General features: G+C 45.2%; 1 protein-coding gene across 4 annotated transcripts in view; it reads right to left on the bottom strand.

Annotated features, from left to right (window-relative positions):
• Positions 1–23,677, bottom strand: part of WDR19 (WD repeat domain 19) — a 122,980-nt gene that overhangs the window by 75,712 nt on the left and 23,591 nt on the right. For 3 of the 4 annotated variants that reach the window (XM_045017765.1, XM_045017766.1, XM_045017764.1), the window contains exons 4-9: positions 22,880–23,005; positions 19,578–19,693; positions 18,683–18,798; positions 9,843–9,923; positions 8,450–8,562; positions 3,052–3,225 (exon numbers count right to left, since the gene is read on the bottom strand). In XM_045017765.1, the coding sequence (XP_044873700.1) occupies positions 3,052–3,225; positions 8,450–8,562; positions 9,843–9,923; positions 18,683–18,798; positions 19,578–19,693; positions 22,880–23,005 (726 nt within the window). The remainder of the gene's footprint in view (positions 1–3,051; positions 3,226–8,449; positions 8,563–9,842; positions 9,924–18,682; positions 18,799–19,577; positions 19,694–22,879; positions 23,006–23,677) is intronic. The other variant, XM_045017767.1, reaches the window with a different exon arrangement.

Genomic DNA, 23,677 nt, shown 5'->3' on the forward strand with positions numbered 1-23,677 from the left:
TTTTGAAGTAGCCCCCGATGCTCTGGTCTCATAGGCAGCTAGTTTTGATTCCTGAGATGATGCCAGAGTTCTGGTAACTTGCCCCCTCAGAGTTCCAGAGGTACTCAACTCAGATGAAGGAGTCTCTTTAGATTGGGAGTGGATAGGGAACTTGGACCTCTTTTTACTAGGAATTCACAGCAGGGATCTGCCCGTTCTTCCCAAAGGAGTAATGCTCCTTCTTCTCCAAGGTTCTGACCTTTTCAGTCCTACCCACATCCATAGCTGGGACAGTCTTAGAAGACAGGGCCCACAAACTAGAGTAATTGGAACTCATATAGGCTGGACTGAAACCAAACCTGCTGGGGAAGGTTCTCCCCATCCTAGATCAGAGGCAGGCTACATAGAGCAGTCAAATAAAAACAGATTACAGTGTGCCTCTCTTGCCTTCAAAGTCCTTGTAGAAAAAGGACTTGCATTTATCAGGGCTATGATCGTCCCCAACCAAAAAGCGCATATGGGATATCCATCACTAACTGGTCATGGCACCTCACAAGAGGAGCAATATGTAAAGCCAGGCAACTTCAGATGAGACCTAAGCCTTGGTATTAGGAAGAAGCTCCTGATGAGAGAGAAAATGAAAAGAAAACAAGGACGTAAACTACCAAACCTTGCCAACAGGCAAACTATCCTAACTAACAATAATATAGATAATAATGCACAAAAAGTTGCTGAAAATTGTGTCAAGACACTAGAGAGCTATATCTCACAAATATGGGCAATGGTGAAGGAACTGAGTGGCACTAGGGCCTGCAAAACCCGTAATGCCTTTGGTATGTGAGCAGAATGACACTCACAGCGCCTGTGCAGCCCCAATGGACACTGCTGGCCAAAAGACTCCAATCCAATCCTGGGATGTATATGCATCAACAGTGGAATATATATGGACAGGCTTGTGAAGAAGAATGAGAGGATCACATTCAGTTTCCATATCCATTCAAACCTTGGCCTTTCTGTTGAGATTGCCAGTAATGGTTCCAATTAGTAACAAATGTGGTGGTGATTTTGGTGAATCAGACCCTCATCTACTAGAAACTGGACTCACTTTAATTAAGCTACTGAACAACCACCATGTGGAAACAACTGAATATGAAAGTGGGATGGATTTAAACTAGTGATCTAGAGTTGAAAGACTCAACAGCTTAGTACTCAGCTCTTTATACCCTCTGATGGTTGAAGCTATAGTGCGGTCACTTTGGACTCCAACTGTCGTGCCCTTCAGTTCTTGCATAATGTGAATGGCATGCATTACCACTCTGGTTTCAAGACATTGATCAAGGAAGCACTCTCTGACAAAGACTGATATCCTTGTGCCGCCTGGATGGCAGGTCTAGTTTTATTATTTGCTTTACAGTAGCCATTGCTGAGGCCCCAACCATGATTAGCTTAGTTAGAATCTAAACTCTAGCTGACAGGGGCCACCATTTTGGGGTTGCATCCAGTGCCTAACATAATGCAACCCTGAACTCTGGGTCAGAGGTCTTTAGGTGCTACTGTAATACAAATAATAAATATTTGTAAATCAGGACTCCGCTGTGCTAGGTGCTGTACAAATACATAATACAAGATATGCAGACAATTAATCTGTCTGTTTGCTCACAGTGTGAAAATCCAACTCTCACATTATGCCCATCATAGAAATTAAGATTATCTTGTCTATTTCGGAGATAAAACTCTTCAAGGATGGTGGCATGGTTTCTCAGTGGAGGGTCCCAGCCTTTGGAAACTGTTCCAGGTAGTGGTTTGCCCAAGCCAGAGTTTGTTTAGCTTCAGAGCAGGATGCATGCATTTTAGCTTGTACTAAAGAAGTCAAGTTTTAGACATCAAATGAAGAGACTGTCTACACACAGAATTTGTACCACTATATTGGTTTAAAAATAGACACAGTTAAAATAGTACAACCTCCCCCCTCATGTGGACCCAGTCATACAGTTTATATAACAGTCCTTACATCAATATAGCTTATTTCTGTAAATTCAGCTATACTGATATAAACGCCTTTATACTGGATAATTGCATACACACTTTTAACTATTGTGACAGACCCAGGCCAGTGGGGTACAGGAGTCTGGTAGAGGGCAAATATACTGGTCACTGGATGAGTAGTTTTCTGTTCCCTGAGTGACCAGAGCAGGGGCTGCACTAGAGTAATCAGGAACCTGCTGGAACCAATTAAGGCAGACAGGCTGATTAGAACACCTGCGGCCAATCAAGGCAGGCTGATCAGGGCACCTGGGTTTCAAAAGGAGCTCACTCCAGTCAGGTGAGGAGGAGCCAGAGGAGAGGAAGTGCATGTGAGGAGCTGGGAGCAAGAGGTGCATGGAGCTGAGAGTGAGAGGGTGTGCTGCTGGAGGACTAAGGAGTACAAGTGTTATCAGACACCAGGAGGAAGGTCCTGTGGTGAGGATAAAGAAGGTGTTTGGAGGAGGCAATGGGGAAGTAGCCCAGGGAGTTGTAGCTGTCATGCAGCTGTTATAGGAGGCACTATAGACAGCTGCAATCCACAGGGCCCTGGGCTGGAACCCGGAGTAGAGGGCGGGCCCGGGTTCCCCCCAAACCTCCCAACTCCTGATCAGACACAGGAGAAGTTGACCCAGACTGTGGGGAAGATCACTGAGGTGAGCAAATCTGCCAAATAAGCGCAGGACCCACCAAGGTAGAGGAGGAACTTTGTCACACTATGTTGGTTTCTAAACAGATATACCGTTATACTGTTACAAAAATGGTGTGCATATCAACCCTTAGCATCCCATAAATGGGTTAAATTTTCTCAATAGCACATGAAGTGGATTAGATGAACAATTCCTACTACTGCTAACAGGCATTCTGTGTCTAATCTGTAGCACACAGTAATGAAAGTATGTCACTAACACTTTTGTATTCAAGTATCACATTAGCCAATACAAAATAAACAATATATCAAAAGTTAGAACAATCAAGAAAATAAATAATAGTGTTTGCTTTAAGACACTTGCTATTTCAGACATTTTATAAACAAATATGATCACTTACCAGTTGTCTCCACATGATGCAGCTTTGTTTAGTGACTGTGATATTGCAATGCTGGTTAGGTTATCCTTATGATTGCGAGCTTGAAAAATCTCTTGACCAATCTCACGAATGTGTGTAGAAATAACAACAAAGCAGCCACGTGAGAAGCCAATCATGATGTAGCCATCACCATACCTATAGCAAAACCAACATTTAAAGAGAGAGAGAGAGATGGCTGGGCAGCCTGGCTGCCTAGAAAGTAACGCAATATGAGAAAAAACTCCTGAGCAGGATGAAAGTCAGATTGCTGAAGAAAGAAAGACAGAAATGCACTGAGTCTTCCTACAGCAGATATAAAAATACTTGTTGGTGGGAGCTGTGTCTAGCTCTCCTCTCCTCATTGAGGTCCTCACCATAGGAAAACAGCAGACAGGAGGCTCCCCAGAGCAGCTTGGCTAGGGGCTGCTCCAAGGCAGGGAAGGGAGGTGAGGAAGGAGCAGCAGTGGATGCAGACAGCAACAGAGCAGAGCAGCAGGGGGGAGGAGGGACACCCCTCCTCTGGAGACACCCTCTTAGAACGGCACTCCTGGGCTGTTGCCCAGCCCACCCAACCCTAAGGCCAGCCCTGCCGGGTCTGGTACTAGTCAATATTTTCATTAATACTTGCATAACGGAGTGGAGAGTATGTTTGCAAAATCTGCAGATGACACCAAGCAGGGAGGAGTTGCTAGCACTTGGAGGACAGGATTAGAATTCAAAATGAACTTGACAAATTGGAGAATTTGTCCGACATCAACAAGATGAAATTCAGTAAAGATAAGTGCAAAGTACTGCACTTAGGAAGGAAAAATCAAATGGACAACTACAAAAGGGGATAATTGGCTAGGCAGTAGGATCTGGGGGTTAGAGTGGATCACAAATTGAATATGAATCAACAGACACATAGATAAACACAATATGTTGAGGAAGTGTCAAAATGGCTTTTGTAAAGGGAAATCATGCCTCACCAATCTACTAACATTTTTGAGGGTGTTAACAAGCATGTGGACAAGGGTGATCCAGCTGATATAGAGCGGTGGTTCTCAAATTTTTGTACTGGTGAACCCTTTCACAGAGAAAGCCTCTGAGTCTGACCCCTCCTTATAAATTAAAAACACTTTTTATATATTTAACACCATTATAAATGCTGGAGGCAAAACAGGGTTTGGGGTGGAGGCTGACAGCTCGTGACCCCCCATGTAAGAATCTTGTGATCCCCTCAGGGGTCCCAACCCCCACTTTGAGAACCCCTGATATTGAGTACTTGGACTTTCAAAAAGCTTTTGACAAGGTCCCAAATCAAAAGCTCTAAGCAAACTAAGCATCATGGAATAAGAAGGAAGGTCCTCTCGTGGATCAGTAACTGGCTGAAAAACAGGAAATGCAGAATAGGAATAAATGGTAAGTTTTCACAACAGAGAGATGTAAAAGAAGGGGTCCCCTAAGGGTCTGTACTGGGACCTGTGCTGTTCAACTTTATCATTAATGATCCGGAAAAGGGGGTAAACAGTGAGGTGACGAAGTTTGCAGATGCTACAAAATTATTCAAAATAGTTAAGTCCAAAGCTGACTGTGAAGAGATACAAAAGGATCTCACTAACCTGGGTGACTGGGCAACAAAATGGCAGATGAAAATGTTATGTTGATGCACAATGGAAAAAATAATCCCAAACATACAAAATGATGGGATCTACATTAGCTATTACCACTCAAGAAAGAGATCATGGAGTCATTGCGGATAGTTCCTTGAAAAAAGCTGCTCAATAATGCGGCAGCAGTCAAAAAAGCTAACAATGTTAGAAACTGTAGGAGCGGGATAGATAATAAAACAGAAAATATCAAGATACCACTGCATAAGTTCCTGGTACGCCCACACCTTGAATATTGAACACAGTTCTGGTCGCCCCATCTCAAGAAAGATGTATCAGAATTGGAAAAGGAACAGAGAATGGCAACAAAAATTATTAAGAGTATGGAACAGCTTTCATATGAGAAGAGATTAAAAAGAATGGGACTCTTCATCTTAGAAAAGAGACAAGTAAGGAGGAATATGATAGAGATCTATAAAATCATGAATAAGGAAGTGTAATTTAACCCTTCACAGAACACAAGAACTAGTGGGTCACTATGAAATTAATAGGCAGCAAGTTTAAAATAAACATAAGAAAGTACTTCTTCACACAATGCATAGTCATCCTGTGGAACTTATTACCATGGAACGTTTGAAGGTATAACTTGGTTCAAAAAAGAATTTGATAAGTTCATGGAGGATAGGTTCAACAATGGCTATTAGCCAAGATGGTCAAGGATGTGACCCCATGATATGGGTGTCCCTAACCTCCATCTGCAGGAAGCTGGAACTGGATCACTTGAAGTTGCCATGTTCTGTTTACTCCTTCTGAAGCATCTGACATTGGCCACTGTCAGAAGAAAGGATAACTGGGCTAAATGGACCAGTGGTCTGACCCACTATATTATATTCTTAATGTGATACAATTGCAAAAAAGGCTAATATTCAGGGTGTATTAACAGGAGTGTTGTATGTAAGACACTGGAGGTAAACTGTCCTACTCTACTCTGGTGAGGTCTCAGCTGGAGTACTGTGTCCAGTTTTAGGTGGCAAACTTAAAGAAAGATGTGGAAAAATTGGAGATAGTCCAGAGGAGAGGAACAAAAATGATAAAAGGTTTAGAAAACCTGACTATGAGGAAAAGTTTTAAAAGACAGGGTATATTTAGCCTTGAGAAAACAAAACTGAGGGGAGGAACCTGATAACATTCTTCAAATAGCTCAAGGGTTGTTATAAAAAGGATGATGATCAATTGTTCTCCATGTCCAGTGAAGGTGTAATCTGCAGCAAGGGTGATTTAGATTAGATATTAGGAAAACCTCTCTCTAACTATAAGGATTATAGGCTTCCAAGGAAGGCTGTGAAATCTTCATCATTCAAGGTTTTTAAGAACAGATTAACATTTGTCAGGGATGGTCTAGGTATACTTTGTCCTGCCTCAGCAGAGGGGGCTGGACAAGATGACCTCCTGAGGTCCCTTCCAGCCCCACATTTCCATGATTCTGTGTCCCTGCCTCAGTCTCCTCACCACGCCAGGGCATTCTTTGGGCTGTCCAGGGTGCTTGGGGCCTTCTGGGATCCAAAAAGTGAGCAGGACCTGCATGCCCTATGAGGCTGCTACATGCTGGGTGATCTTGCTCTCTCCTGCCTTATGCTGCTGCTTCCTATCTAGCTCACTGTTTCTATGTGTTCCCTTATTTAAACTCCTCCTGGTCACCTAGGTGCCTTTGTTCTGCTCCTGGTAAGTTTCTATTGCTGCTCCTAGGAGGGGTAAACTAAACTGGATTTCCAAGGCTTGAGATCACTCATTATTCCCAGGCGTTTGCATCTGAACAAGGTCGTTGAGTCCTAAGCAATTACCCCATTGTGCTTGTCTGGTGTGTACCTGCTACCTGACAGCAATTGTTGATCCACATACATACAGGCATTTTTACATACATACAGCAGTTTTTCATAATATAACTTCATATCAACTAGAATTCGTAAGTTGTACAGACAGAGCCCCAATTAATCAAAAATGGAAAACCATAAATGGTCATTAAAATAAAGAAACTCTTTACTGAAAGGCTGCATACAAGCAGGTTACTCACCCAGAGAGTTGTTGAAGGGATTTTATTGGTGTATCAACACAGCAAACACACACCTGCAGCTGGCCTGCATCAGCTGAGTTGGGGCTGAGTTGTGGGGAAAGTCCCAGACCCTTGGCTCCAGTTGGAGCCTGAAGGTCTAATTTTACAGCTTCACTGTCTGAGTCCTGTGAGCTCAAGTCAGCTGATGTGGGCCAGCCACGGGTGTGTATATTTTTGTAAATAAAACAGATTATACCAAGACTCTACCCTGACTGTGTCACCAACTTCTCCTCCAAACAGAAACCACTCACTAATTTCAGCAACCATACTATTACTAAGTGTGGGACTACATCTCTACTGTTTCATTTTGACATCACTGCTTTTTAAACAACAGAATTTTCAGTGAAGGGGACTATTCCTTTAGTCCAGTGCTGACCAAACTTTTCCTGTTGTGCCCCCCCTTATTATGGAATCTGTCCACGCCCCACCTCCATTCCTGCAGTTGGCTCTTGGGCTGAAGGCGGAGTTGGGGAACTGGGAACCAGGGAGGAACTGAGGCTAGAGATGGAGCTGGCCTCAGGGCAGAGAGGGAATGAGGGCTGAGCTGGGCTGGGGGCAGAGCAGGGGACATAGAGGAGCGGTGGCTGGGGCCAGAGCAGACCTGCAGCTGGAACTGGGATTGGAGTGGAGCTGGGGGTGGAGCTGGGCTGGGAATGAAGTGGGGCTGGGTGGTGCTCCCAGGGCCGCCCAGAGGATTCCGGGGGCCCGGGGTCTTCGGCGGTGGGGGGGCCCTTCCGTTCCGGGACCCGCCGCCAAAGTGCCCCGAAGACCCGCGGCGGGAACCCCCCGCCGCCGAATTACCACCAAAGCGGGACCGCCGCCGAAGCGCAGCCTGGTCTTCGGCGGTAATTCGGTGGCGGGGGGGGGGGGTGTCCCCGCTGCACGCCTTCCGGGCACTTAGGCGGCGGGTCCCGGAACAGAAGGGGCCCCCCGCCGCCGAAGACCGGGCTGCGCTTCGGTGGCGGCGGCGGGTCCCGCTTCCCCCCCCCACCCCGGCCCCTTACCGAGCACGTCTCTGGCGGGGCCTGAGCTCCGTCCCGCTCAGAGCCGCGTGGTGAGGGGGCGGGGCTGTGAGCTCCACGCCGAGCGGAGGCAGCTGCCCCGCCCCCTCCCCACGGCGCTCTGAGCGGGGCGGGGCTCAGGCCCCGTTGGAGCTCCCAGCCCCGCCCCGCTCACCACGCGGCTCTGAGCGGGACGGAGCTCAGGCCCCGCCAGAGACGTGCTCGGTAAGAGGCTGGGGCTGGGGCTGGGGCGGGACCGTCTCTGAGCGGGGCGGGGCTCAGGGGCCCCGCCGGAGACACTGAGGCTCCAGGAGAGGGGCGGAGGCGGGAGCCTCCGCTCTTCTCTTGGGGGCCCCTGCGGAGCCCGGGGCCCGGGGCAAATTGCCCTCTTTGCCCCCCCCTCTGGGCGGCCCTGGGTGCTCCATCCCTGCCCCCTGTGGGAACTGGCCCGGCCCCACCATGCACTCCCTGAACTTTCCTCCATGTCTCCCTAGAGGGGCATGCCCCACAGTTTGTGGACCACTGCTTTAGTTTGAAAGGAATATTGTATTAAAAAGACTACTATATAAACCCCAAAAATCCTCATGTGATAGTGGGATAAATACCAGAAATGAAAATAAATTAGAAAGATAAAAACCTCAGCTTTTTCTTGCAATATTAAGAAGTTAGTGCTTACTCACCATCTATAGGTTACAATGTTGCCATAGCGCTGCTGGAATTCCAGATCAATTGGGTTATCAGGATCATTCAAATTAAAAAGAAACAATGTTTTCTTGCCAACCACCACACTTACCTGGCAATTGACAAAGTGAAAAACACACCCAGTGAGAACACCATTTTAAAATAAACACACTACTGTTTATACTAAAAGACGAAACTTTTATCCTTCAGAATTCAGTTGAAGGTCTAGTTCTATTGGTCAAGTTATAACATAAAATCAGAGGATATTGTTTTTTGGGATGCAGAGAATTGTCATCGGTAGAGTGCAAGGAAACTATCACAGCTCTGGTGGCTAATGTTAGTCAATGATATAAACAAAGCTTCTAAACAGATAACATTTCTAAACATAAAAATATTTAATAATGTAATGAAATTTCCTTAAAAGTTATTCAAGTAATTTTAAAATGATTTCCTTAAAAATTATGAAGACGTACAATTTAATATCTATCTAGATAAATGCTTCTTCTTTGATGAAATCCACAAAGATGATGGATTTTGTCTCTGGGGAAAGAAAGGCTCAGTTTTCAATGCTCTCTTTGCATTCTCTGGTGACCAAATAAATAGCATTGCTATCAGACAAAGTAGAAGCTAGCTCAATGCAGGGTAACACAGGGAAGGGAGGAGATCATCAGAAAACAGAGGCTTATTACTATAACACCTATAACAAGAAAACAAAGAAGAACTTGTTTTATGTCTCATGCTTTGTGTTTGCTTGGATTGACAAGAATATTAAACAAAGAGGCTATTTTCTATCTTAATTTAGATCATTCTCTGTTTGCCCTTAGTCTAAAAGTGAAGCACTACTCATACTAATGCCTATTTTAGGAGTATTAAAATACCAATAAGAAACAGAGTTGGGGGGGGCGCTAACACATTTGGGGGGGGAACCAAGACCCAGTGCAAACCCAAAAAACTGTAATGGCGGAAACAAGAGATTTGAGTTTCCCCAAAGTCTGAGTGTGTGTGAATCCAAGAGATTTGAGTTTCCCCAAAGTCTGAGTGTGTGTGAATCCAAAGATTTGGCCTCAGCCCATCTCTAGTCATAACCTCTTAAAGCATTTCGTTCTTAAATGTGAGTACCACTAGTCATCGTAAGAGTTAAAGGTCTGAAACGTTTAAGAATTACTATTATTTTAAGCTCTTCTAAAGATACCACAGCAACTTTACTTTAGTTTGTAGTATAGTTTATTTTAATCAAATTAATTCTTCCTTTTCAGATAACGTCATCTGAACCTTTTAAGTAATACTGTATGCTAATGTGACAGAGACAGGTAGGGCATTCTGTTTACATTCAGAACATCATCTGAGATGTGCTGAATGGTGTTGTGCATTGGTTTCATACAGTCTGCTTACTGTGCTTTCCTTGGTTGATATTCTTTCATCAGTCTTCATCACTGAGAACTGCATATCACTGGGATCCGATCTCACTGAAGTCTGCGAGAAGGAAGTCCAGATTCAGATATTATTTATTTATGTAGCACAGTGTGCCAAGCACTGCACAGATAAGGGAAGAGGATACTCTTCCTATCTAGAATATTTTGGGTGTTAATGCAATACAAATAAATAAATATTACAATTCCACTATTCTCCCTTTATTCACAACTCCAACATCCTTTCTTCATTAACAACAAAAACAGAAAGAAAGAAAGAAAAAGAAAAGATCAGTTTTGATCATGTTAGGCTTGAATTGCCAGGGATCATCCAGGTTTAGATGTCTAAAAGGCAGTTAGAGATGCAACTCTAAATAGAGATGATCTTCATGTTGTTTTGTAGACAGGGTAGTAACTGAAGTGGCGTGACCAACTGAGGTCATGCAGCAAAAGAACGTAGTGGGAAAAGAAGATAGGGCCAACAATAGAGCATTTAAAGACAAAAGCGGATGAGATGAAATAAGCAGTCCTGTCTACCCACCCAAAAGGAGATTCATGTTGTATTTATATAGCTTTGCTCCTATATGAATTCCAAAGCCATTTACTATATACAAAATACAGCCAAAGCATAGATTCGTTTGAACTCTCCCCAGACGAGGGTCCAACTAAAGAAAAAACAGGTACTTATCTGTACTGTAACCATTGTTCTTTGAGATGCAGATGCAGCCATGTATTCCACTCAGGTGTACACATGCCCACTGCACTGAAGTCGGAGAACTTTGCCTAGCAGTGCCCATCGGGCCCCTCCTAATCACTCCCATAGCTATTTAAAGGCAGCACCACCCCGACCCCTCCTTAGGTCCTTCACACAGAGTATCAACATTTGAGACTCTAATGCAGTGGGGACAGAAAGTGGGTTGTGGAATACACGTCTGCACTCACATCTCAAAGCACAACAGTTACAGTACAGAGAGGTAACTGTTTTTCATCTTCGAGTGGTTGCAGATGTATATTCCACTCAGGTGACTCACAAGCAGTGACCAAAGGAGGTAGGGCTTGGGATTGGGCTCTAGTTAAACAGTGACTTGACGACTGCCTTTCCGAAGTGGCATCTGACTGAGACGCAGTCAAAATAGCATAGTGTCTTGTACGCACAGAAGACCAGATAGCAGCACTGAAAACGTACAGAAACATTACTGAGAACAACAGAAGCTGCTTGGGCCCTCGTTGAATGAGTCACCAGTGTCTGTGGAGGAGCACCTGAGCTACCCCATATGTTGTTGTCATGCAGAACGTGATCCATCTGGAAATCATCCATGTGGAAACCAACTGACCTCCTTCATCTGATTCCCATAGGAGACAAAAAACTGAGGTGATAAAATTCTTTAATCCCTTCCAGATAAAATGTCAAGCAATGTCTCATATCCAATGTATAAAGGTGCTGTTCATCTGTATTTGAGTGTGGCTTTGAAAGAATACAGGTAAGTATATTGTTTGATGAAGGTAAAATAGTGAAACCATCTTGGATGCAGCTGCAGAGTCAGTTTGTCTTTGAAAAATTGCATACATGGAGGCTCTGCCATCAAGACCTGCAGTTCACTCGCTCTCCTGGCGGCAAAAGAAAGGCCATCTTTTGACAAAGAAGCGACAGAGAACAGGTTGCTATGGGCTCAAACGGAGATCCTATGAGGGCAGCCAATACTATACTAAGGTCGGACAAAGAAATCTCTTCTTTCACAGGTGGAAAGAAATTGACATTTCCTCCACTACCATGAAGTTTGAGAAAATTGACTTCCCTTGGATCGGCGGATAGAACACCAAGATTGCCGCTAAATGGACCCTCAACAAGCTGAGAGGCAGACCAGAGAATGAAGATGTAACAGGTAGTGCAAAAACAGCCTGAATACAGGCTTGCCTTGGCTGAATTCCCCAGGCTAGTGACCAAACCAAAAAACATTTCCACTTGGCCAAATAGGCAGCCCTAGAGGATGGTATTTTTACTACTAAGCAGAAGTTGCTCAAGTGCTTCCGCACACTGTCCTTCCTCCTCATCTAACCACGAGGTGCAGAGTGCTCAGCACCGGATGTTGAATTTAACTGTGGTGTTGAATCAGTAGGTCACGATAGAGGAGAAAAGAACTCGGAGGTCAAATAGGTAGATTGAGAAAGTCAGAAGCCAACATTGTCTTCGCCAAACTGGCGCAATGAGGATCAATTTGGCTTGATCCAACTTCAGTTTGAGAACAACCTGTGGAATGAGTGGGATTGTGGTGGGAAACATACCTCAACACTGATCACCAATTCAGATAGAAGGTGTCTGTTAACGAGACCAGACTGAGACCTGCTTGAGAGCAAAATTGACAGCACTTCTTGTCTTTTGTTGCAAAGCAATCAATAGTCAGAATGTCCCATTCTCTGACGATAGACCTTGGCATACTACCCTTCAGAGACCATTTGTGATTCTGGGAGAAATTTTTGCCGAGGTGATTGGCCAAGTGATTCTGAGCACCTGGAACGTGAGCAGCCGTGGGAGTGATGTTTTCCCTGGTGAAAAATTGCCAAAACTTTATTGCCTCCTGACAAAGCTGGCTGCAGCAGGCTCTTCAGGGCTGTAACTAGGGTGGGGCGAGAAGGGCAATCGCCTAGGGCGCAGAGCCAGGGGGGCATTGATCTCCTCCATCCCCCCCAACAGAGGCCTGGGTGGGGAGCAGAGGGAGTGGTATGGAGATGTTTCTTCTGCTGACAGTGCCTCTGCAACTGGACGCCACCTCCTTGGTCTTAGTGCAGTTCAGTTTTCCATTCTACATGTGCAGGGTGCCTTATGTGGCAGGGGAGGCAGGTCAAGGGGGACGGGAGGTGGAGGATATGGGGTAAGAGGCAGTGGGGAAGGAAGGGGATGGGATAAGGTAGGGAAAGAAGAGAATAAGGGAATGGGGGGAAGCAGGAGCCGCAAATGCAGCATCCCCTCAGCAGCAGCAGCTGGGGCTCCCCCATTAAACCAGCCCATCCCCCTCACAGTATTGGCAGCCCATCTACAGTGGGTACCCCTGCTGCAGGTACCCCTTCCTGCACCTTTCAAATACCTGCTCCAGCTCCTCCTTTCCCTCCCCCCGGCAGTGTCCTCTATTTGGAAACTTGAAATAGGGTAACCCTAGGGCAGAGGTCTTCAGTCTGTGGGGCGTGGCTGGGGCCTGGACCAGCCCCCTAAGGAGTGGGGAGGGAGTGATGCCCTGCGCTGATCCTGGCCCTGCACCAAGGGTCCCGGCTGCCAGGCCCATGCCCCAGCTGCTGGCCCTGCACCCAGGGATTGGCACTAAGGGTCACGGCTGCCTGCCCCATGCTCCACACCCAGCCGTGGCTGCAGGCCTCAGACCCCAGCCGAGGGTCCACGCCTGCCCCCCTGCTCCGCTCCTGGCCCCGCACCAAGGGTCCTGGCTACCAGCCCTGCACCCCAGCTGCTGGCCCTGAACTCAGGGATCGGCACCAAGGGTCCCGGCTGCCTGCCCCATGCTCCACACCCAGCTGTGGCTGCAGGCCTCAGTCCCCAGCTGAGGGTCTACTGCTGCCCCCAGCTGTGGCCTAAGCCTTGGCCTGCTTACCCCTGTAAATATGATTGCTTGCCCCGGGCGCTAAAATGCTTAGTTTGACTCTGGGGCTCTTGATCTATGCCTGAAAGGCCTGGTACACACTGTAAATGACTCAAAGCTCCAGGATGTTGATATGAAGAGAAGCTTCCTGATCTGTCCACAAACCTTGAGCTTTCAATGACCCCAGATAAGTTCCCCAACCTCCTGTGAAGGAATTGGTAACTATGGTTCTGATTGGTGGAGGGTAGGCAAAGGGAACACCTTTGCAAACATTTATTGGATGGTCTAGTGGACTGATCAAATGTCTGACAATTCAGGAGATATACCACTTTAATCAGCCCTGAGGAGGATGAAGGTACAATCTTGCATTCTGCAACATGTAATTGCCAATCTCAAGCATACATGGATTGTAGATGAACAGTGAGAGTGGAGGGAAAAAACACAAGAGGCAAATTGGTTGGAATTGTTTATTAGGAAGAAACGCCCTCCGAGTCTAGTGGGACCCCAATGAACTTAAATTTTTTGTATTGGTATTAACCATGACTGTTCAAAATCAGACCAGACGACTGAACTGGACGTAAAAGCGGACTTGGTCTCTAGACTTGCCCTTCACTAACCAATTGTTCGGGTAAAGACAGACAAGAATTCCTCTTTTCTGAGATATGCTACTGCATTTGGTAAATATGCATGAAGCCAGGGACAGGCCAAAGGGGAGCACTGACAATGTTGACCTGCTGCTACAAATCTCAGAAACTTCCTGTGGCTTAAGGAAATCGCCATATGGATCATAGAATATCAGGGTTGGAAGGGACCTCAGGAGGTCATCTAGTCCAACCCCCTGCTCAAAGCAGGACCAATCCCCAGACAGATTTTTGCCCCAGATCCCTAAATGGCCCCCTCAAGGATTGAACTCACAACCTTGGATTTAGCAGGCCAATGCTCAAACCACTGAGCTATCCCTCCAAGCTATCCCAGACAAGCTATCCTTCCACTCAAAAACCTAGGCAGGGCAAATCTCGCCATCAAAGAGACCTTTTGCAAGGGCTTGTCCAGGAAGTAAGTGTCCTGAAGATCAAGAGCAGCAAATTAGTAGGTAGAAAGGAAAGCCTGCAGAGGGCAGAGTAGGAAGAACCCCAGTGAAATGGTAGCAAGAGTTGAGATGATTCAGCTCTTGGCTGCTGATTATAGGGTCCCTGGGCTGGAACCCAGTAGACAGGCCCCGGTTCCCCTACTACCACTGGGAAAGTGACATAGTTTTGCTTAGTAAGACTGCCTAGAAGGGAACTGGACCAGATACAGCCACAAGGGAGCACCCCAGCAGTGAGTAGACCCCATGACATATAGCTGAGGTCATAATCCTGGAAGAAGTGTCTGCCATGTTCAGTGATGACTGCAATGACATCTTGCCCACTAGATGCCCTTCCACAATGAGTGTCTTGAACTCTTCCTTGGAGGATTCTGGCAACTTATCAGTAAATTTGGATATAGCCTCCTGTGATAAATGAAGAGGGTGGGGATAGCTCCCTTTTATGGACACCCAGCCAGCCAGTTAGCTATAAAATTCCTCTTAGTAGCTGTTCTCTACTTGCTTTACTTGTAAAGGGCTAACAAGCACACCTGTAAAAGGAAAGGAGTGGGCACCTGACCAAAAGAGCCAGTGGGAGGGCTAGAACTTTTTAAAATGGGGAAAAAACTTCCCTTTGTCTGTCTGTGGTGTTCTCCGGGAAGAAGGGAAACAAGGAGCAGTTATGGTATGAGAAGCTTTAATCCAGGTATGATCAAAAATCATCAAATCATACCTAGAATTATATTTGGAACTCCCAAATGTGTAAGTAAATTAGGAATATTTAGAAAGACGTGATTAGGTTTATTTCTTGGCTTGTGGACTCCTCTGTGCTAACCCCAGATGCTTTTGTTTTGCTTTAAGATGACCCTCAAGAGAGCTATCTTTATGCTTAATTTTTGTAATTGTTTCTTTTAAGCCTAAATTCCAAATGTATTTCCTTTCTTTTTGTTTTTAATAATTTTTACCTTTTTTAAGAATAGGATTGGATTTTTGTGTCCCTAAGAGGTTTGTACTTATGTTGTTTAATTAGCTAGTGGCAACAGCTGATTTCTTTTGTTTTTTTCTCAGGGGTGTGAGTGTGTGTGTGAGTGTGAGTGTGTGAGCGCTTCAGGGTATTCTACCAGAAGGAATTTCCAAGTGTTTCTTCCTGGGTTCTCAAAAGGGGTGGGAGTTTTCACTTCGTTGGTGGCAGCATCAACCCATCCAAGGTCAGAGAGAAGTTGTGACCTTGGGAGTTTAATACCAGCCTGGAGTGGCCAGTATTAATTTTAAAAATTCTTGCAGGCCCCCATCTTCTGCACTCAAACTGCCAGAGTGGGGAATCAGCCTTGACACCTCCCAATTTATGAAGTCATATTTAGATAATACTGCCTGCTGATTTGAAATGCACATTTGTAACAATGAGGTTGAACAAATTTTTCTTTCCATCAAATTTAACCACTCAGACTCTTTGGCCTGGTCTATACTAAAGAGTTAGGTCAACCCAGCTACATCGCCCCAGGGTCTGAAAAATCCATACCACTGAGCAACGTGGTTAAGTCAACCTAACCCCCAGTGTAGACAGCGCTAAGTCAATGGAAGAATTCTTCCATTGACATAGGTACTGCCTCTAGTGGATGTGGATAACCTATGTTGATGGGAGAACTGCTTCTGTTGGCATAGATTGTGTCTACACTGAAGCACTAAAGTGGGGCTGCTGCAGCATGCCGCTATAGCATTACAAGGGTAGACAAGCCCAAAATCTTTACGCATGGATTTCTCTCTCTCCTGAGATAGTCTCTCATATGCCACTATTACAATAATAGTTTGGGGCTGGATGTGAAAAAGAAGCACTCAAAACCCCCGCATAGGTACATAATACTAACTACAACAAAGCATACTGACAAAAGGTAAGGAAACTGGGGTATGACACAATGTCTTTGTGAGTTCCAAAAGTGCTTCATTTACTCCCCTTCCTGGAGCTGAGGACTGGAGAATGTCCACCAATTTGATGTACTTGAGCAAACTCAGCCTGAAGCCATTTGCCTCAGGAGATCTTCAAAGGATTTAAAATTCTCAGGCACAAAAGAGGAGAAATCCAGCACCGTGGAGTAATCAGGTGAGGAGGAAGAAGAAGAGAGCAGAGCCAATGGGGCTCTCCTGCAGCAACACTTGTGACTATAACAATGGTTCAGGCTGAACCAGCTCAGAGGGAGCAACCTTGGTCTGTGTCTGCAATGTAGGTGGCTCAAGAGGGGACACTACCGAGGGATTGGCGATCTTGCCCTGGACTGAGCCAAGGATCTTGCAGACTGAGGAACATCCAAAGGATTCCAAGGAGGCCATTCAGGATAAGGATACAGCACTGGTGGCCAGTATGAACTGGACCAAGAGCCTCTGTCCTTACTGCAGGACCAGTGCTGATCCCTGTACAAATGATAATCCCGGAGGAATCAAAGACTTTCAGGAATGGTGGAAAATAGTGCCAATAATGGTGACAATTCTGCAAGGGCACAGAAGACGACACTGCAGCTGAATGCTCCTGTATTAATAAAGAATCAGGAACTAGAGAAGCATAGCAAGTCCAACACTACCTGACACATCAGTGATGTGGAAACAGTTGGTGCCAACACCGATATCATTGATACCAGACTCAATGAATGCCCACTGATGGCACTGGAGTCGACGGTATGGTGTCCAACTGATCTTGACTCAGTACCAGTGAGTGGTTAGATGGCACAGCTCTATTCAATCTGCAGAGGTTCCCAGCACCGAAGCAGGTATAAGGTGTTGTTTCAGGTGCAAGTCTCTAGCCACCTATGTTCTCTTTTTGATCAACTTACAGATGACGCACTTTTCTTTCTTGTGCCCTTTCCCAAGGCACAATAAACACGGAGTGTGGGGTCACTATTAGAAACAGCCACCCCACGTGTCAGGCGGTGTTTAAATCCTGACGAGGGCATCACACCAGGCTAAATCCTACTTAACTAACTAAATCCTAAGGGCACTACTATAACTAACTACATACACAAAATCATAGGAAAGCACTGTGACAGAAAACATGATATTTGATACCACACAGAATTCTCCAACTCAAGCTGCAGGCAGTGAAAAGGAACTGAGGGAGGTCAGGGCAGTGCTGCACTTAAATAGCTATGGGAGGGGCTATGAAAGGCCAAAGGGAGCGAGTACCACCCCAAAAGGGAGTGCTAAGCAAAGTTCTCCAGATTCAGTACACTGGGCATGTGCACACCTGGGAGGAATGTCTGCAACCATTAGAAGAAATACAATTTCAGTCTGCTCTTAAAAGAGTATTCAATGAACCACTGTTTCTACTATTTGAAATTAAGTGAATTCTATAAATGTTGTACATATCCAGAAAGTGCCTTTGGGGGGAGGGATAGCTCAGTGGTTTGAGCATTGGCCTGCTAAACCCAGGATTGTGAGTTCAATCCTTGAGGAGGCCACTTAGGGATCTGGGGCAAAAATTGGTCCTGCTAGTGAAGGCAGGGGGCTGGACTCGATGACCTTTCGAGGTCCCTTCCAGTTCTAGGAGATTGGTATATCTCCAATTATTACCTTTTTATTACTTATTACCACAAGGATTCTAATTTACATAAGAAAACTCTTAGAATTCTGATCAGAGGGAAGAAGGGAATCAGCATCTCAAAAGGGGTAACAAAGGCCTACCTTACACTTCAGGAGCAAGATCCTCATCCCTACTCCAGTCACTTCACAAAGAGTAAAAGGGCTGGAGCACCCTGAAGGTGCCCTAAAAGCCCTGTATCTGACCATGGAAGAATTCCCCTGGTACAGACACTGTAGAAGACTGCCATAAGGCTGCTTTCCAAGGACCCCTTGCAAGCCCTGGCATCGGAGATAAACCAGGGCAGAGGTGGTGAGCAGCATTTCGGGGCAGGCTCATAACATGCAGCGCTGCAGAGTCTGCAGCCAGTAGGGCAACCCAAAGAGGCTGCTATAACTTAGACAGGCCCCAAAGTATGCTGACGTTTTGCTCCAGCCCTGGGAGCAGTCCAGGATTGGGAGAGTGCAAAGATGACTTATAGCCACTTTAGCATCCACTCCAACTGGGCTGAGTCCAGTGTTGTAACTCTCAGAGATCAGCACAGAATCTTGCCTCAGGATCATAAACTAAGTATAACAGTTAGATAAAGATGCTGCTATTATTACCTGTCTTATAGTATCTCCTTCCTGATTGCTAATAGTTATCATTTTGTCTTCACTACCTAGTGCCAGCAGATTTTCAGTACTCCAGCAACCACAAGTGATCCGCTTGGTGTGTTTACCTGAAAAACAGATATATATCTAATTTACACGTATAAAAAAACCATACAAAATTAGAGATGGAAATGTGGCCTCTAATTCATAACCCAGGCTATGCAGGTTTGAGCCCTACAATACATACATTTTAAAAAACATTAAAAAATTAAAGGAAAGATTAATGTAATTCAAGTATGTACATTTTTAGAAAATAATTAGGGTGTGAAACAAAAAACTGACATGGTGAATATTCAAGAAAGCATGATAGCCAATGGAAAATATTTGTTATCAAAGTTTGGTTTTTTGTTGAAAAAAAAAAAAATCCCTGAGAGGGAAGCCTTTGTATCTTTATGGAACCCTAAGGAACTTCTCATCTTCCCACTTGATTTGCATCAAACCTCTCAAGCCGTTTACAGCAGCCACCATTTTCCTGCCCAAATGGAACTCTGAAGTTTATTGATGTTTCTCCTCAAATATACCATAGGAAAGATAGTTTATCAACATGAAAAATTCCACAACCAATTTTCTGGCCTGTGGAGCAAGGGAGACAATTTAACCCAAGTTTCCCACATGGCAGCACAGAACCTTGCCACTAGGTCATCACAGAGGAGTTTTACAAAGTATTCTATAAGAAACCATTCTAGTAAGAATAATAAATCAGAAATAGCCATTTGAACAAGGGTACATTTTGGAGTTACAGATTATTATATTTTTACATTGAACACAAAGGAATCTTAACACTATGAGAAAAATGTTGCTCTCAGTTAGAAACATACAAACCCAATGAATTCAGTATAGTACGTACCAAGGACAGGAATCTTGCGAGAAGTCTGTCGGTTATAAATAAGCAAGTTTCCCTTAGTTGTTCCAACTGCAAGTAAGGCTCCAACTTTGGACCAAAGCAAGAAAGACATTGGGTCTCTGAAATATTAAAAAACACAATAAAATCATCTTATATGGCTTATCAGTGAGATTCTCTTTTAAACTTAAAAAAACCAAACACATTGTTAACTATAATTATTTGTTTTGTATTTGCACAGTGTTGTGTAAACCTGAGCTAAATTTTTTAATTCATTTGCTTAGGGTGAGTTTGCCACTTTCAGGCTTGCTTAAGCATTGACTAAATAGCGATGAACTGGGACGGGGGGTGGGGGAGAGCTGGTTTGTTTAAATATTTAGATGTGTACAAATGCTAAAAGTGGTCATCTGTCCATAAGCTCTAAGAATCCTTGATATACTTTCAAATATATCAGAGATAATCCAGTTAACAACAAATTTCTAAGAAATGTTTAAAAAGATGGTGCTTTTCTGAATTTTTTTGTATTTTAACGGTATAGTTGGGACTGATCACATGACTGTGTTCACATGGTAGATCATAGTTTTTTCATTGCCAAACTATCCAACATAGTAAGAAAGCTTGCAGAAGCTATTTTTGCTTTGAGTTTCAGATAGAGGAAGGCTGCGTTTTGTGTGATTTTTGAAGAGTTAATACAAAAAGCTAATATTTTAATTGAATTTCGTAAAAAGATAATATTATTTCAATCTCCCTGCAGCCTAACCTGTCAGCCAAGCCTGAGTCCTGATATTTCTGTTGCATTTATATTGTTGTATGCAATTAGGTATGGCTTCCTTACTGATACAGTCTCCCTCATGTAATTGGTTTTTCGAATTGATATATGTAAATGCCCATGAAGGACATTTTGTCTGTTTTATTATTAGTTTAAAAAATAGTAAACATGAAGAGCATAATAAATGCTAATAGAAGCAGAAGTATTAAAGGAATAGATCAGGGGTCGGCAACCTTTCAGAAGTGGTGTGCCAAGTCTTTATTTATTCACTGTAATTTAAGGTTTCGCGTGCCAGTAATACATTTTAACGTTTTTAGAAGGTCTCTTTTATAATATATAGCTAAACTATTGTTGTATGTAAAGTAAATAAGGTTTTTAAAATGTTTAAGAAGCGTATTTAAAATTAAATTAAAATGCTGAGCCCCCTGGACCAGTGGCAAGGACCAGGGCAGTGTGAATGCCACTGAAAATCAGCTTGCATGCCGCCTTCGGCACGCGTGTCTTAGATTGCCTACCCCTAGAATAGATATTTGTGTAACAGGGGCTGCTCATATCCCAGCTACATAGACTGGATGGACGTAAAGTAACAGCGAGCAAAATAAGACGCATTCAGAGTCTGTGACTGTTAATCAGGATCAAGTTTCTGATAAGTCATGTGAAGAGGAAATTTTTTTTTGTTGCTGATGAATGACTTTGGGGGCAGGGACTTTATTATCGTATGTGCTTCAAAAGTACCTAGCACAGAGGTTGGCAACCTACGGCACGTGTGCCAAATGTGGCACACGAGCTGATTTTGATGGCACGTGGGGCGGGCTTAGCCGCCCAGCCCGCCGCTGCTCTGGGGTTCCTGCTGCTGGCCCCTTGCCAGCCGGGGTCCTGCCACCAGTCCCACTCAGCACCCGCTGCTGGTCTGGGGGAAGAAACCCCAGACTGGCAGCGGGTTGAGACCCCAACTGTCAGGAGCCAGCAGCCGAAACCCCAGAGTGGTGGCGAGCTGAGCCGCTCAGCCCACCGCCACTCTGGGGTTCCCGCAGCTGGCCCCTTGTCAGCCGGGGTCCCACTCAGTACCCATTGCTGGCCTGAGGGAAGGAACCCCAGGCTGGCAGCACGCTGAGACCCCAGCTGGCAGGAGCCGGCGGCCGAAACCCCAGAGTGGGGCGGGCTGAGCGCTGCTCTGGTGTTCCCGCTGCTGGCCCCTTGCCAGCCAGGGTCCCGCCGCCAGTCCCACTCAGAGCCCAATGCTGGCCTGGGCTGAGATCCTGGCTGGCAGGAGCCGGCAGCTGAAACCCCAAGAGCGGGAGCAGGTGGAGACGCTCAGCCCACCACCAAAACCCCAGAGCTGGGCGGCCTGACCCGCTCAGCCCACTGCCGCTCTAGGGTTCCGGCTGCTGGCCCCTTGCACTCACCTTGCTTCCGGTTGGAGTTCCAGCGCAGGCCCCCTGCCAGACAGGGTCCAGGCCTCCGGCCCTGCTCAGCCCTACCAGCCGCCAGCTCCACTCACCTCAGCTGCCGATCTGGGGTTCCAGCCAGTTAACAACTGATCACTCAGAAGCCTGTGTGCAGCTTAAAGTATCCAAATACGTGCCACTAGACATTGGAAAACTCAGCAAGGAAAAGCAAGGGCAAAGATCACACTAAACTAAGATCTGCATTTTAATTTAATTTTAAATAAAGCTTTTGAAACATTTTGAAAAAACCTTGTTTACTTTACATATAACAGTAGTTTGGTTATATATTATAGACTTATAGAGAGACCTTCTAAAAAACGTTAAAATGTATTACCGGTACGCGAAGCCTTAAATTAGAGTGTATACATGAAGACTCAGCACACCACTGCTAAAAGTTTGCCGACCCCTGACCTAGCACATTGTGGATGCTACTGCTATGTAACTAATAATAGATGGAGACGCTCTCAGGATTTAGGCACTCTTGACATTCTTTTAAAAACATGAATCATACCATAAAAAATATCCAGCTGCAAACTATCACATACCAACAATGACCAGCTAATCTTTACAGCAACAAGATTAGATATTGCCCTTCAGCAACACCTTACCCACAAAAATTGTATTGAAAGATCTTTGCACTATACTTGAAGGTCAAGAGATTCATCCTTTTTAGAACCCAGGTGTGGGAATTGAGTTCCAAAGTTGAGGAACCCTTAGGGAAAGCGCCTTCCCAGCAGCAACCTCTGTTTTAAACTGAATGGATTCCAGATCCAGTGTTTCTATTGATCCCAATTTTGGCAGTAGCACATGCCATGGGGAAAAGAGGTAATCTCAAGTAGACTGGTCAAGGCCATTTAGGGCAGAAATGCTACAGAAATGCTCTACCTTGAAACCTGCAGATAGCCAATTAAGGCTACAAAACACCAGTGGAATGTCCTTGTGGCAACATACCTCACTTAAGAAGCAGGCTGCTGCATTCTGCATTAGTTTCAGCTTCCAAATGGGCTTAGGATGTAGCACCAAGAAGGGCATACTGTACTAGTATGATTTTTGACATGCATTTTACATTTTACAAGAAGAGTTTTTCTTACCTCATGCCACTGTCCACCTGGCTTGTTTTGTTTGTGTTGGCATCCCACAGATAAATGGTACTAGATTTGTCAGCAATTATGGCTAAGGTGTCTCCATCTTTATCCCAGTCCATAGCAACACAGTTGCTTTAGAAACAGAGAGAAAGAAGAAAATAAATTTTACTAGGGATTTTAAAAGTTTATGAGGGTCCAAACCAGACAAAATTATACAATCAAAATAAAGCCCCTGACCCAGCTCCTCCCCTCCTAACAAACCTGAGACAGGATGAGACATTCATGTTACGTAAACCTGAATCTCTAGATAGAAGTTGCACCCCAGCTCTAATCTCACCCAAGACTATGACTCCTTCCTACCACTTGTGCCTCCAAATGGGGCTTCAGAGCCCTGATCCCTTGCTGGGCCCCAGGGCTAGAGGGCCCCTTCCAACATACTCTGCATCTTTAAGGGACACCAAGCTGTCACCCAACCTTACAGTTTTTTGGAGGCCACCTGATGTGGACAGCTCCCTCCTAGTTCTCAGAAAGGTATTAAGTTTGGGACAGAAGTCCACATCGAAGCAGGAAAATAAGACGGTTACTCACCTGTAGTAACTGTTGTTCTTCGAGATGTGTTGCTCCAATCCATTCCAGTTAGGTGTGCACGCCGCGCGTGCACGGCATCTCGGAACTTTTTACCCTAGCAACCCCGGCGGGCCGGCTGGCGCCCCCTGGAGTGGCGCCGCTATGGCGCCCATTATATACCTCAGCCGGCCCGTCCGCTCCTCAGTTCCTTCTTGCCGGCTACTCCGACAGTGGGGA

The sequence above is a fragment of the Mauremys mutica genome, chromosome 5 (genome assembly GCF_020497125.1).
Source record: "Mauremys mutica isolate MM-2020 ecotype Southern chromosome 5, ASM2049712v1, whole genome shotgun sequence".
NCBI lineage: Eukaryota > Metazoa > Chordata > Testudines > Geoemydidae > Mauremys > Mauremys mutica.